At 30.4% G+C, this 15,418-nt stretch overlaps 2 protein-coding genes, 1 long non-coding RNA gene and 1 other non-coding gene across 6 annotated transcripts; all 4 read right to left on the reverse strand.

Annotated features, from left to right (window-relative positions):
* Window positions 1-4,291: 4,291 nt before the first annotated feature.
* On the reverse strand, window positions 4,292-7,547 carry LOC122596209 (protein TIFY 7-like). Its single transcript, XM_043768744.1, has 7 exons — window positions 7,401-7,547; window positions 5,784-5,822; window positions 5,621-5,664; window positions 5,402-5,500; window positions 5,092-5,311; window positions 4,626-4,683; window positions 4,292-4,516 (listed from the first exon to the last, which is right to left on the reverse strand). The coding sequence occupies exons 1-7, from the start codon at window positions 7,450-7,452 to the stop codon at window positions 4,417-4,419; spliced, it is 612 nt and encodes a 203-aa protein (XP_043624679.1). The 5' UTR covers window positions 7,453-7,547; the 3' UTR covers window positions 4,292-4,416.
* A 3,281-nt stretch (window positions 7,548-10,828) lies between these two features.
* On the reverse strand, window positions 10,829-11,280 carry LOC122594872. The gene has a single exon (XM_043767174.1). The coding sequence runs from the start codon at window positions 11,223-11,225 to the stop codon at window positions 10,830-10,832; it is 396 nt and encodes a 131-aa protein (XP_043623109.1). The 5' UTR covers window positions 11,226-11,280; the 3' UTR covers window position 10,829.
* Window positions 11,281-11,642: 362 nt separating this feature from the next.
* LOC122597796 lies at window positions 11,643-14,998 on the reverse strand. Of its 3 annotated transcripts, none has more exons than XR_006323460.1 (3): window positions 14,670-14,994; window positions 12,953-13,908; window positions 11,643-11,806 (listed from the first exon to the last, which is right to left on the reverse strand). It is a non-coding gene; the product is annotated as an uncharacterized LOC122597796 (long non-coding RNA). The 3 variants fall into 3 exon arrangements; XR_006323459.1 differs by lacking the exon at window positions 11,643-11,806 and adding an exon at window positions 12,580-12,865; XR_006323458.1 differs by lacking the exon at window positions 11,643-11,806 and having other exon boundaries at window positions 12,580-13,908; window positions 14,670-14,998.
* Window positions 14,703-14,805, reverse strand: LOC122598712. Its single transcript, XR_006323701.1, has one exon. It is a non-coding gene; the product is annotated as a U6 spliceosomal RNA (small nuclear RNA).
* Window positions 14,999-15,418: the final 420 nt, after the last annotated feature.

Genomic DNA, 15,418 nt, shown 5'->3' on the forward strand with positions numbered 1-15,418 from the left:
GTTGTCTCAAGGGTGTCAGAAACAGAGATCCGACGGCTGGGATTTAGCGCATGCTGTTTTTTTTTTTCCATTGAGTTCAGATGCAAATTCGCAATCCACCGTAAGGATAAATTTTTTAAAAGAAATATATTATTTCGTTTTGAAATTTTATATCGTTATTCGATACAGTAGATATAACATATATTGTATTAGTTAGAGAGTTCCTTCAAAATAAAAATGTCTATTTCAAATACCCAATGACGAAAAATACTACTAATTCCGTCAAAGACACAATGATTAATAAGGGTAAAACTTGTCATCTCAGACTAAAACTTGGATATACCGTATATCAAAGTCAAACTATCATAAAAAGATATACCGTATACCACCTCAAATCTTAAACACAAAACCTCATGAGAAAATATCTTTTCAGTCACTAAAGTAATAACTACTATAAAAATAAAGAAAGTGATAAATCCTTCTAATTAAATAACCTAATAATCCTCTTTAACCTAATAATCTTCTTAATTCATTAAGAGAATTATTAGGCTATTTAATTAAGAGGATTAATCATTACTTTAAAAATAATGAGGATGCCTCCTATTATTTTTGCTTATTTTTGCAATGACATTATACAAAGTGGCTATCAGTTTATATATATATATATTTTATATAAACCTATTTATTATATAATAAATAAAAATAATTATATATTATTCATAAATTATTGTAACTTAAAAGATTGATATATAAGGGAAAAAAAGGTTGAAAATAAAAAGGCCCCTTTACAACTTTTTCAAAAATAGGGGTCAAATATTAAAATAGAGAACACTATCTTTTTTTTTTAACACAAAACCTCATAAGAAAATATCTTTTTAGTCACTAAGGTAATAACCACCGTAAAAATAATGAAGGTGCCTCCTGAATCTTGATCAACTATTTTTGCAATGACATTATACAAAGTGGCTATTTGTTTTTATTTTATTTTTTTATATACACCTATTTATTATATAATAAATAAAAATAATTATATATTATTCATAAATTATTGTAACTTAAAAGATTGATATATAAGGAAAAAAAAAAGTTGATAGTAAAAAGGCCCCTTAACAACTTTTTCAAAAATAGGGGTCAAATATTAAAATAGAGAACCTTTTTAATTTTTTTTTAAGAAATTCAAATATAATTTTGTCTTATATATTAACTACTAAAATACTAGCTAAACCCGGGTATTTTAACTAAAATTTTTAAAAGCAAAAAAATTATAAAAAAAAAAATATATATAATTTTTGTTATTGACATATCATAACTTGGTTTGGAGATATTAAATTGACTAACATAATTTATATATACGAGAGTTGGTGTCCGCACGTTACGACGGTTAAACGGTGATAATAATACAAAACAATGGGGGAATCAATATGCGTGTGTGTAAATATGAAGGAGAGAAAGAAGTGATTGTGTATTAGATCTTGGTAAGGTGTTTGTCTGATTGTGTTTAGAGATATATAATTAGATATAACGTGTGAATTAGAGGCAATATGAGGATATTGAATAGATTGTTGAATTTCTAAAATATAGAGTCCAATATATTTTATAAGGAATTATAGATATATGGGTATTTATTGCATTAACAAAACATAAAAATATTTTTAAATAAAAATAAAAATTTAAAATAAGTATTTAATGAACATTTTATCTTTAAAAATATTCAATATTAAATATGACATCATAAATAAAATAAAATTTTTTGGAAAAAAAATATAAACATGCCACATAATGTTGTTTTTTAAAAATAGTTTTATAAGACAATTTTCTTTTATTATATATAAAAATTGTCAGCGTTTCGGGAGCTAAAACTCTAAAAGGCTAAATTATATGTTCATTTATTATTTATTAAATGTCAATATATCTTCATATCAATATTTATTAAATAATACTCCCTCCGTCCAAATTTAAATGTCTTATTTTGACTTGTCAAGTTTTTCTTTCATAACTTTGACCGTAAATAATTTTGTTTGTGTTATATATTACTTGATGAAAATCATATCAATGTAAAATACATTTAAAACCCTATCCAATCATATATATTACATCAAATATTATATAACACAAACAAAAATATTGACGGTCAAAGTTAAGCACAAAAGACCCAAAATGTCAAATTATGACATTTAAATTGGAACGGAGAGAGTATATATTAACTATTAGTTAGTTAACTTTAAAATATTCAGTGTCATCTATTTAGCCAAACTTTGTTGGTAGAAAAAGAAAAAACTGGAAAAAGAAATTGTAGAAACCCAATAATAAATTTATGGGCTGAAGGTTTCCTTTACAACTCCATTTATGTCAAATAAAATGCTCAGATCTCCGACGGACATAACTGGGTCATAATCACCACCACCACCGGTTCACTGCTTCACAATTTCGTCCGGTCCGACCAGCCACTATCGACTTTTTTAACCTCTATCTTTGTATAAAGTTAGAGGTGTTTAAAAGAGTTTCATATGAGTATGACGGAAGAAACTTATTTTTTGACGGATACATACAATGACAACAAATTTAAGGTATCCTTACATTTTTTTTTAAAGGTGTGGATCATTTGTTCGTAACAGGGGATTTAGTTTTCGTTGTGTTAACCGGGTCCGCGCTAGAGAGTCCCGTCAATCTCAATACCTAGTACGAGAAGAAACCCCAACTAAACCGTCCGAAGGCATGACATTTAGTTGGGATAAACTCTGCCCCTCTACATAACTCAAACCTGTTTCACTGGATGATTTTATTTGTGAAATTCCTTTAAATGTCTATCCTATGTTTCGAACTCGAGACCTTCGACATGTAACCTTTAAATGTCTATCCTATGTTTCGAACTCGAGACCTTCGACATGTAAGGCTGGTGCTTAACCCATTATCGTTACATTTCATGTAAAGTTGAATACTTTTAATTAATATAGTTATATATAGCGAAGAGTTTTATGGTTTGGGCCTTTTAGTTGCTTCACGTGTAATATAGGGTCACAGTTGCATTCTATTTACGCGGCCATTTGTGATCAATCAACAAGAGTCCATAAGAACTTTACATGGGCCGTTATTGTTAACCTGTTTTATCTTTGTTGTAGGTCACGTGAGACGGTGAGAGTGGATGTGTTCTTTTTCCTTACGAAGATTGGCTGCATGGATATTGTTTTCGTGGACAAGTTATTTATACTTTTAGCGGAGGAAGGTTGCTAAATATCCAGGCCTAATCATGTCACATGGCCCAAATACTCGAGGTTGAGTTTGTTATGAGCTTTTTAATCACATACACTAGAATGGTTCAATTGTATATTAACAATGTATAACATTTATATATATAGAAATATATATATCTGACTGGAAATCCATTACATCTGTAGGTGGAGACAATCTGAAAAGTCGAAATGATTAATCCTCCTAACTAAATAAGTCAAAATCCTCCTAATCACGAGATGATAACATGTGAAAAAATCAGGGGGCAAAATTAAGGAAAGTGAATTATTGTATAACACACGTCACATACTTATGATTTTAGGAGGATTTTTAGGCTATTCTTTAAGAGGATTTATCATTTCTCATATTTATATTAACAGTTTTTTTTGTTTTTTATAAAGAAAGCTTGAATATATATTAACATCTGTAGAGTGACCCAGTAGTTTTTTTTTTTTAACTCTTTTTTGTTTTCTGATTCCTTTTGCTGTAAGCAGACTAATTGGGTTTTAAAATGACAATGAATAGTGGTATTGATGAGAAACAACCTTAGGTGCTTAGCCATATGCTGTTTCTTTTTCGTATTCCTTCAAAGTCACCAAGTCGTGCATTATGATTTATGACGGTTCAAGTTGGGCCTATACAGCCGGAGTTCAAAACCAACACCAGATGTATTGGCTTTCTGTGGGGAATAAGCATTCAGATGTGCAGCATCTTCTTTCTCACTTAAAATCTAAAACCCACACAAATTGTTCCATTTATGCCGCTACTCATCAAAAGATATCTCAGAACTCAGAATCCATCCTGAAGGAGTGCCAGTTTCATTAGTTTTTGTCTTCTCTATACGAGTTTTAACTGGCTTATCAAATTTGAAAAGATTAACTGAGTGATGTTTTTTTTCAAGGAAAAACTAATCTATAGAACTATTTTGGATGAGTTGGCATTAGTCTCACTTCTTTACTGTTTACCAATCAAAAAGTTGAAAACAAATGAATAGAAGTACTTGTTATAATTTGCCCTGGAATAAAATGTTAATAACCTATAATAGTATATCTATATCATCTTGTATTACAGAAAAACTACAATATACGATTCAAAAGACATATAATTTGCCATGGAAACAGTTGAATACAAACAGATCTACTCGACCTTTGTTAACAAAACAAAATGACTTTAGTTGATTGGTTACAGAGAATTCCAGAAATATAACGTTTACTTCTTATCGTTGTTGCCTGCTGCACCGGTTGCAGATTTGCTGCTTGAGTCTAACGAGCTCTTGTTGAGATTGTAAGGAGCCGAAGCCATCATCACTCTGTATTGATACAAAACAGTTAACAAGAAAATGGTCATTGTGTTTTCTTATATTTGACTTTCAAGGTCAAACAATCGAGCTGGAACACAAGAGGTTCCAAAAATGATACCTTTCCCTGCGTTTCTCAAGAAAGCGGGCCAAGGATGCTCCACGCATTTGAGGAACAGCTGCATCAAAACAATCTCAGAACCGAATTTAGCTACAAAGTGTAATACTAGAAGTTGCAAAATAGGCAAGTCAGGTGAGTGATCAAAACAGGTAATTTCTTTGTATGGGTTGACTCAAAACACATCTTATTCAAATATAATCAATTTTTTTGTACAGGTTATTACTTATTAGTATGTCAAAATATGATTACTAAAAATCATATTAGGTCAATAATAACCTGAATTACTGGATAGAATGGCTTACAATGTTTTATGCATTAAAAAAACTTGGGTGACTTTTAAATTCTGACCGGTTCAACCCAAGCTATTAATTTGTCACTTGTTTGGTCCATTACGAGATAACAACATAACCTAGATCGACACATTCTTTGGTTAATAGGTCAAAGTTGCCATATCAAGTCATCATACCAGACTGCATCACTCGACGAAGTGAATTCATCACATTTGGTGAATCTGTGGCTGTTGTTGAGCCTGTGCCAGGAGAATCACCACCAGATACCGGGCTTGGGAGGGGGTTGTTCATTGGCTGGCTCACGTGAACGCCATCTCCTGCTGGGGTGGTTCTTGGTGTACCCACTTGAGCTTGAGTCTTACTCCCATTACCGGCTAATAACATAATAGCCTGAGCCTGGATACACAATAACAGGATTTAAGTTATGCACTTTTAAGATCATAGAACCAGAAACACGAGAGACACAGAAATTTAGGGTGAATGAACCTTCTCTGGGGACATATCGTTGTAAACATTCACCATACCCCTGTAAAAGATAGTTAACTGAACAGGCTCTTGTGGCACGCCGTTCTCACCCATGCTTTTCTATATAGCAAAAACCAATAAGAACAACTAGAATATTAAAACAATAATGAGCTTAGTTTACGATATAACTCTATATTTATCGTTGTAATTTGTAAAACTTTGAAAGGAGTCGACAAGAACCTGATTTTCACCGGAGTGACGATTGTGGAGGGCTTCGTAACCATCTGTAGCACGCGCAAAAGGATATAAGATGCAACAATAGTAGAATCAACAGTTTAATGTTTCCCTTGATGTTTTAACAACCTTAAAGAACATAAAACAAGATTTGAGCATAGATTTTTACTTGACAAAGACCATTGACCCGCCACGCCCTTTGATAACACTGCATATTCGAAAAATGGATAGTAAAACCCGGATTAGATTACAAGTTGAAATCAAAATATAGTTCTAAATTCATCTTTCCAGCTATGAACAAACAGTTCGGATTTACAAAGTTACGAAAGTGTAACCTTTAAGTGAAGATTTCATCATCCAAAACCAAATTTACAAGCAAACAATGAATAAAACACTCACACACTTTTAAAGCAACATAGTCCAATAAACAACACATGTTAAATAAGAAATGAAAAGAAAAAGAGAACAAATATTATAGATAACGTTTTTTTTTTTTTTTTTTATTGCTATCAATTTTTTTTACATATAATTACCATGTTCGCAAACTATTGACAGATTAGCACACATTTATTTTTTTATTGGTCCTTAAAATCAAAGGTATGTTGAATATTAATATGAAATTTTTAAGAGTTAATACTAATGATAAAATAAAAAAGATTATTCATTTATATAACCAGATATAACAAGGTGAACATTTTTGACATATGGAGTGAATTCTCATTATTAATTTATAATTGTGTGATTTTATAGGAAAAAAAACTGTCCCACTACATGTGTCATGTTTTGAATTTTCGAAGTCTTCATTTATATTTGACCTTAGATATTTTAATTTATGTTATATAATATTTCATGAAAATTATATGAATCGTTTGAATTTTAAATGTATATTTTAATGGTATAATTTTCATCAAATATTATATAACACAAATCAAAATATTTAAGGTTAAAATTTATAAAGACTTACTTTAAATATTCAAAATATAACACATTTAGTGGGACGAAGAGAGGAATTTATTGTATGATTTATTTATAAAATAAATATAATTATTTTAGGATTGAAAGTATAGACAACTTCGATAAGAAGCTTGACTGAGTCATACGAAAAATGATTTGCACGATTCAGTCAACTATAAAGTGGGGTCACTCACAAGAAAAAAAAAAGAACAAATTCTACCAATATCGAAAAAGAATAAAAGCTTCAAAATCAACCAAAAAAAAAAAAACCCTTTCAAGATTACTAACATGTTTCTTAAATTCATAAAGGGAAAAATATACGTGCATTAAACTTGTGACCAGCTCCTATTATATAAAAGATTCATGGTATGTAAGTAACATGTTAAAACTGAACGAATCGTGTTAGAAATCAACGTGACACCACAGACATCTCCACATCAGCTTGTTTACACGATTCATTCAGTTTAAACAGGTTAACCGTGCTAAAGGTTTTTTTCATATAATAGTAGTTGGTCAAAAATTACATGCACATGTACTTTTTCCATTCATAAATTATAACTAACAATTAAAAGCTTCAATATCAAGTCAATGAAAAACATTAAACCATACAAACTTATTAGCATGTATATATTTTAGAGAAAAATAAACATAAAAGTTATAAACCCAGAATCATACTTCTGAAGCTCCAAGATTACTTGAAATAAAAAGATGTGATCAAGACTTTTAAAAGTAGTTTATTACAATATTATGGTTTATGTGTATTACATCTTTTTGCAAATTAACAGAATCAGTAATAACTTAAAGAGTAAAAAAAGAAGAAAAAAGGTTGTACCTGCTTCAATGGCTTCTTCTTTAGAATTCAAACCCATGAAATCCCTTTCCATTTTGTAGCTACTTCAAATATATTACTGTAATTTTTTTGAAAATAACTGTAAAAATTTTTGAGAGAGAAAGAGAGAGAGTCTTTTAATGAATGGGTCTTGTATATATATACAGACATATATAAAGTATATAGAATAAATATCAACCGCCGTTGAATTCATTTTAGTCTCGTTTTAAATAAGATTCCGGTACACACATTTTCTTTATTATTTTATTATCATAAAAAGAAGTGGGAGTTTACCTGATGCTAAAGTTGGATGACCGGCTACGCCGGTAAATCATCACATGTGCAAATTATTTTGACGTAAAATTGCAGCTGTCGGTTGCCCGCAAATTTCGCTTACTTTTTAATTAAGTTATTTACTTATTTAGACACGCCACTATAATTCCATGTCGACGTTTCTCGTTATATTTATGTGAACGCGACATCGAGTAATAGTTCAAAATATAATACTTTCATTATTGCAGTATTCATGTGATGTAGTGAGATTAAATACTTTTTTGTTAGAAAATTTTGAATAAATTTTACTAGTAGCTGTCGCAATTTCATATTAAGATATTCTAAAGTTATTATTAATTTTACAAGTATTATTTTTGAATTAAAATCAAGGGTAAAGATTCAAACTTTAAATTTTGACCCTTAATTTTAATTTAAAAGTCAAAATTTTTTCAACTTCATTTATGAAGTTAATAATAACTTTAGAGCATTTTATTCCAAAATGAAATGATACGTGCTTCCTTTTAAAGTTGAACGAATATTTTCCAATAAATAAAAAACCGTACAAATAACAAATATTAATCAACTACCGAAGAAATATAATAAAAAAAAAACTCAGTGACCGTTTTTTTTAATGGATTTTACATTCCAATACCTCAATATATATTAACGCATGATAAATTATTATTTTTAAGTGTCTTGTATAATATTTTACTATAATTTAACCATCATTTCAAGTGACATTTATTTTTGAAGTTTTGCTAAATAAAGCTTCAAGGGTTGTAGTTAAAATGCATTAAATAATTGTACATTTAACGTAAAATTCAAGGGTGTATTTTTGATATGAAAATACAAGTTTTTTATACACATTAAGTATAGCCCTAAAAACTGCATTTAATATTTTCCAAAATTTTATTTACATAAACCGCTATGTGTAGTTATCTAACCGTGTTCTCCGGAGTTACCAATAACTAACGTATTTTTGTGCCATGTCGGAAATTATCAAAGTTATAAGAAATTGATTTTGTCTTATCATCAAAAAATTTATCTTAACAAGCTTACGTGTTTGTTTAGATCATTATGTTTGAATAGATGTTACATATGGATATAATTAACTATGAATGAATTATCTTATTAAAAATCTTGTAAAATATCTATGTCATGTAATAAATTTTCAAATTCCAATTCTTAGATGTATTTGACCATATGAAAAACTTACACGTATATGATTGTCACATATATCCGAGTACATCCAATAACCAGAATTTAAAAGGTCATTAACAAGATCTTTACATAATATAAACATTTTATCATAGTTAATTATATTCACAGGTAATAATTCTGCTAAGATGTTTTAACATTATATATATATATATGAGTTTAGAGTTTATGTGGCTGTTAGACACTCAAGTTTTGGTGTAGAACCTCTCACGTCTTGTTTTTTTAATTCATAAAAGCATGGGGGGTCAAACATTTATAGATATATTAAAAAAATAGTATATGAGGGGTTCTACACATGGACGGTTCTACAATGGGGGCAGTGTGGGCAACTGCCCCCATTCCAATTTTGGTACAATGTAATTTTTTAGAGGTATATTTGTAATTTTGTTCCTAAAAATTTAAATAATTAAAAAAAATACATACAAATGTCACCATCATTGTGATAATCCTCTTCTTTGGAAGTATGTTACTTATGTTGGAAACATTAATTTTGAGATAAATCCTCTATTGTTGTAGTAAAAATTGTATATCATTGATTTCGATATATGATACATTGTTAAATAGTATAGTTGTCTGTAAAAATGTTATTTTCCTTTCAAAGTACTATATAAAAGTAATCACAATAGTCAGGTGAAAATTTATGTAGAGGGTTAATTGTATATCATTGATTTCGATGAACTTATTTTATGTTATTTAATATAAAGCAACTTCTGGGTTACCACATGCTCCAAAATTGCAAAGACCAATGTTTATGTTAAAGATAAATGTTCCCATAACTGACACTCACCTATACTAAACTCGGTTTTCTCAACACCGATCGTTGATAATCTAACTAAACTCGATGTTAACGAAATTATTTTAGGGGTCCATTTTTTCTATTAGGTGAGGGCCAATTTTTTTAAAAAGATTTTTCTCCAGAGATGACTCTAATAAATATAATAAATCACATTTAAATTTGCCCCCTCGTACAAAATGTTCTGACTCCGTTCCTGATTTTACACCTAAGTTTGAGTATCTAACAGTCACATACTTCATTTTTTTTATATATATAGATAGATAGATAGATATGATAAATTACTTACAATTTTGAACAAATTGAAAAACCTTGTTGATTTCTTGTTAAAGTAGTAAATAAGTTATCCATTTAGAGTTGAAATGACTTTCATTCGTACAGTCGTATGCTAGAAACTATTATTTTAAGAAATAAAACATGGATAGGTGACTCGATTTTCCAACCAGTATCCACTTGTATCTATTTTACAATATAAAAATAAAAACGTGATGTAAAATGAAGTGAGACATTTTATGAATTAAGATTATCTAAAGTTAATTAAACTTTATTGGTAAAGTTGTAGATCCTAACTATTGATTTAAAATTAAAGGTCAAGATTTAAAGATGAATTTTGAATCTTGACATTTGATTTCAATCCAAAGGTCAAGATGCTTCCAACTTTACCAATAAAATTGAAAGTTGAAAGCAACTTTAGGGGATCTCAATCTTTATTTTATAGACGTGCAATAAAATTAATCAAATGGACGTTTGTGTATATGATATTAAAACGAAAATAAGGAAAGACATGTGATTATTATTATAAAACATATGTTGGATGTAAACTGTTGTCCTGCTCTAATCCTGCTATAAATCGAGAATCATGTTTATTATTATAAGAAATATGGATGTAAAATGTTCCATGAATATGATTCCAGATAATTGTTTTGGCTTATTAGTAGCCTAGTAGGATATGATAAAATGTTACTCGTATATTTTAAACCTGAAACATGTAACTGTGACAAAATCCTATTCAGAAATACCAAAAGAATGTCTCGATTAAATTTCGTGTACACAAAACCGAATGTAATAATTCAAAAGAAACACATCATATCTAGAAATAGTACTTAGATCAAAAGGCCTTTCGAATAATTTCAGGTCCAAAATATCGATCAGTCCTTATTTTTCAACCTTTCGATTCTGGCGTTCAACTGCTCAATTGTGACATACATATGAGTCACCGAATATAAAAGCCAATAAAAAACAATAGCAGTAACGATCAACAAAATGTTACGTTGGCTTTTCATGATCGATTTTTGTTGTCTCAACAGCTCTGTTGGTGTACATGAATCGGTCGATTCACAATCAATCCGATTCTCATATTTCCAATAGATATCCATAAACAAAAACAAAGAGAACGGGACAACGGATAGGAATGGTTTTAAAAGGTTACTAATTACCGCGATTAATCCCTTTCGAAGGGGACCAAGGCCCGGGAGGGTTAGAAGCATAACCATGATTACTTCTGCGCCTGTAGCGTACCCAAGCATAACCCATTCTAACGCCATTATATTGTTGATGAACAATTTTGTATATATTGGAAAGAAAATGAATTATGTAAATATATATTCGGTTTGTCTATGTGTTTATTAGGTTATTGTGAAATGTCGAACATGGATATAAAAATAGTCGTTTGTTATGACACGTGAGGGTACACGTGTCACTTTATTAGAGGATTAAGGAAGATCCAATTATGGAAAGTCGTTTTGGAGGACATGGGAATGAAATATACTGGACACTAAAAATGCATTTTCAAAATGTTTTGCATTATGTTATAAACATGTCGATCATAAATCTAAGATATATTTATAATACATTAAACATAATGAAATTCAAACTAAACAATCATCTAGAATCTAACTTATTATATACATACAAGAATTTAAACAATGCACACATACAAACATACACATCTAAACATCATAGATATTATTAGCTTTAGTTACAGAACCCCCATATTCATATACTAGAACTTTTATAACTCCATACGATCTGACTGATTAGTACTCCTCGTCATTGAGAATCAACACTTGAATCATTCTTACGGATAAACGAGGAGTCTAGGATCATTCTCAAAACTCCGTACCATCTGACAGATTAGTACCAACCGTTAGTGCATCGATGACATACATTGACACACATCAAACTACTTAAATCCAATATCAATGCCCACCCTATATTCAAAAAGAAAATACTCGTATACAACACTGGCTCTGATACAACATTGTGACATTTTGGCATAATATCCAACTAGGGAAGCATAGTACGTACTGGTACATTAGAATATATATTAGATTGTTTTTTTTTTAGTTAAATTGTTGATATCAGCCTTAATATTGTTTTTTTTTTTAGTTAAATTGTTGATATCAGCCTTTATGGCTCGGATTATTTGAGAGTTGGGTACGTGGTATAGACCGTATAGTAATAGATGTGGGCTGCTAGACTAATCAAAGCTGCAAGCCTGCTACTGCAAGAGTTTAAGAACGGGGAAAACATCTCAAGATCTCAAAGACTACTCAAACACAGAAACCAAAAGGCATTGCACTTCTCATAGGGTTTTTGTGTGATTTCTGAAATGTGATTGTACTTGTTTATAGTTTATTACATTTTTCAAACATAATAATCTAACCTTTTTTTTATGTGTTTGGTTAAATTAGAAAATTAAATGTTTATTTGTTTGTTTTACACTAAATTAATTAAACACTTGTTTTAAGCACCTTCGCAATTTTTAACACCCTACAAACGGCCCAAGCTCATTTGTTCATCTCTGCGATATCACCTATGAAGCACTTAACCGATGCTTTGAAACACATTCATATAAGAAGAAAAAAAGTTGAGGTTGTTTAACTCAAAAAGAAAACGAAAAAAAGGGTAACTGAACAATATTATTTTAAAATTCATCATACACTTGAATAAGTTGAATTACAAAGTTACAAAGACATCATATACAACAGGGCTTTAGCAGCATTTTAAATTCTAACCGGTGGGGATCAATACATGGATCGTTGTTAAAAGCATATTCAATAATATACATATCCACAATCTTGTTACAGTGAATCCAGGTTCCAGATTGCCATTAGCCAATTATCTATCACTTAGGTGCCTTAAAAAAAGTAATTTAGAACCATAGCTGATATGATTCTTCATTCTGATTACATAACACATGAAAAGGCTTATATTCAGAATGGTGACTCTATTTCTTATTCTATCATGTAAGTAGTAGCTTATTACTTACAGATTGCCCTCAGTCTTTGACGATCACTTGATGCACACCATTTTGGTCTTGTAGTTATCAAACCTCAAAGATGAATAGAGTACTCAAAGCTTAAGTTTAAAAATGTTATCCAAAAGCAAATTCTGAGTAAACCCAATATGCGCTTCCTATACATAGATATCTAATGATAAAAGCAATTATAGAAGCGAAACTTATTAGGAAAACTAGGAATTACCGCACATAAAATCTGCAACCAAACAAGGTAACTCGAATGAGTAACTACGGAAGACCTCAAGGGAATCAAGATATTACCCAAATCATGGTAACTTGAACCTACCGGCCCATTCATTCCCATTTTGATCTGTTTTATAAACTGACATGCTTTTAACAATACCCATTTTACCCATTACCCAACCCCACCTGACCCTCTCATGTTGCCGCCATGAAACATATAAGGTCGTGGGCTATTCATATTGCTACATATGATCAAGCCATAGCCTGCCAAATGATATGCTAAAGATACACACCACAAGCACAAACATATACTGACGTTCCAAGAACATGTAACAACTCTTGATTATCTACTTTCTTTTCGTTTTATCACCCACAAAACTTTTAAAAAGATCAGGTATCAGTCCAAAAAGATGAACAAAAGAAACTATGAAAGGGTATTACAGTACATAGCAAATAAATTGCAAAGGAATGAATTCCGTCATCAAAGATAGTTAAAGCATAAAAACAGAGATCCTATCCGATAATCAACATTACCTCTTATTCCATGTACATTACCATTAAGTAGAACCTTTTCAACATAATATCAACACCGAAAAATCTTACACTCCAATCTAATTGCCATTGTTTTGAGCCATCTCCTTTATTACAATAACTCTCTTTCATGTTGCTCTGGCTAAGACCAACATTATGCGGATCACAGACCATAACCCGAAGGCATTCTTAAACTAACCACCCTTTCCTTCCTGTCAAATGACACCAATCAGCAACAAATTACAAAAAAAAGAAAAGAAGAAGAAGCTTTTGGGCAAATAAAAGTGATGTTTAAAATGTGCAACATGTTCGATAATAGTAATTGTGTTTCTTTTATAAAAATTGGAAACATAAGCTCATTTGCTAGGATATAAGCCACAAAAACTTGCCTTACTAATAACAAGTCATAATTTATTTTATTTTTTAAAAATAAAACTAGACGAATACCCACGCAATGCGGCAGTGTAGGCGGCGTGTCGGTGGTGGCGACTTGTAGTGGCAACGGCGGTGAGTAAGATAGATATTTGATGTAAAATAATTCGTGTGATTTAAGGAGTTAATGAAGGTAATTCAGTAGATAAAAGATGTATGTTATAAATGTATTATAAAGGAGTATAGATATAGATAAATTTAAGGTAGACCAAACTCCCCCTGGTAATCAAACTCTTCAAAAATGTTTTCAAAGTTACAAAATCAAAGAACATCAGAAAGAGATAGATATAAAACAACTGAATGATTGGTACTAATGAATGATGACTAGGCTCAACTGGGACAATAGGTCAGAACACACATAAACGGATAAACCTTAACTAATGCAGAACTACATACCTAATGACACAAAATCCTAATTCATAACCAAAAACCTAAATGATGTGATTATGGTTTCTGTTATAACACAAAAGCATAATTAATTATTAAATCAACAAATACCAATTAATTAAAAAAAGAAAAGAAAGCGTAATCAAATCAAAACCTGGGCATGAATGAGATCGGATCGGAGGAAAAAAAAAATTTGGACCATTTCTCGATTTGTGCGTGTCATCCTTGCGCAGGGGCCATGCTAATCTTCTCTGTATCGTTCCAATTTTATCGGATGTCCCCGAAGGGACGATATGTGTTCTTACCTTGCGCCTTATAAACCAACTAAAACAGTCTTTTCTGGTCGATGTGGGACGAGGTAATAGTTGTTCCTATAAATTATACTCTAACCAAACTATAGTATGTAGTACAAATATTGTAATTGTAAAACTCTAACATGGAACAGGATGACGATGACTAAGGTAAATGTCTTGTCACGGGGAGTTGCTATAATAGGGCTCTCTAGATTTGAAATGAACTCAATGGGATGTTTAGGGCGTGTCTAGTTGGAGAAAATGTTTTTAAGTTTTTCATTTTTAGTTTTCTAGAAAATGAAAAGGTTTTTCATTTTTAAAAAACCCTTAAAAATTTTGAAAACGCGTTCAAAATAAAAGATGGAGTTTTCATTTTTCCATTTTAGAAACTAGAAAACATGTTCAAATTCACTTGTTTTCTAATTTTAGGTTTAGAAAATAGAAAAGTGAAAACAAAAACTGAAAAAAACAGTTTTCTAATTTTAGTGCAAAAGTTGGAAAAGAGAATTTTCATTTTTTAGGAAAACTTTTCTAAAAAATTACAATTTGAACGCGTTTCCTGTTCATAATGTTTTCTTGGAAAATGAAAATGGAAAACAAGGGAATTTTC

Source organism: Erigeron canadensis, chromosome 4, assembly GCF_010389155.1.
Source record: "Erigeron canadensis isolate Cc75 chromosome 4, C_canadensis_v1, whole genome shotgun sequence".
In the NCBI taxonomy this organism is placed as follows: Eukaryota; Viridiplantae; Streptophyta; class Magnoliopsida; order Asterales; family Asteraceae; genus Erigeron; species Erigeron canadensis.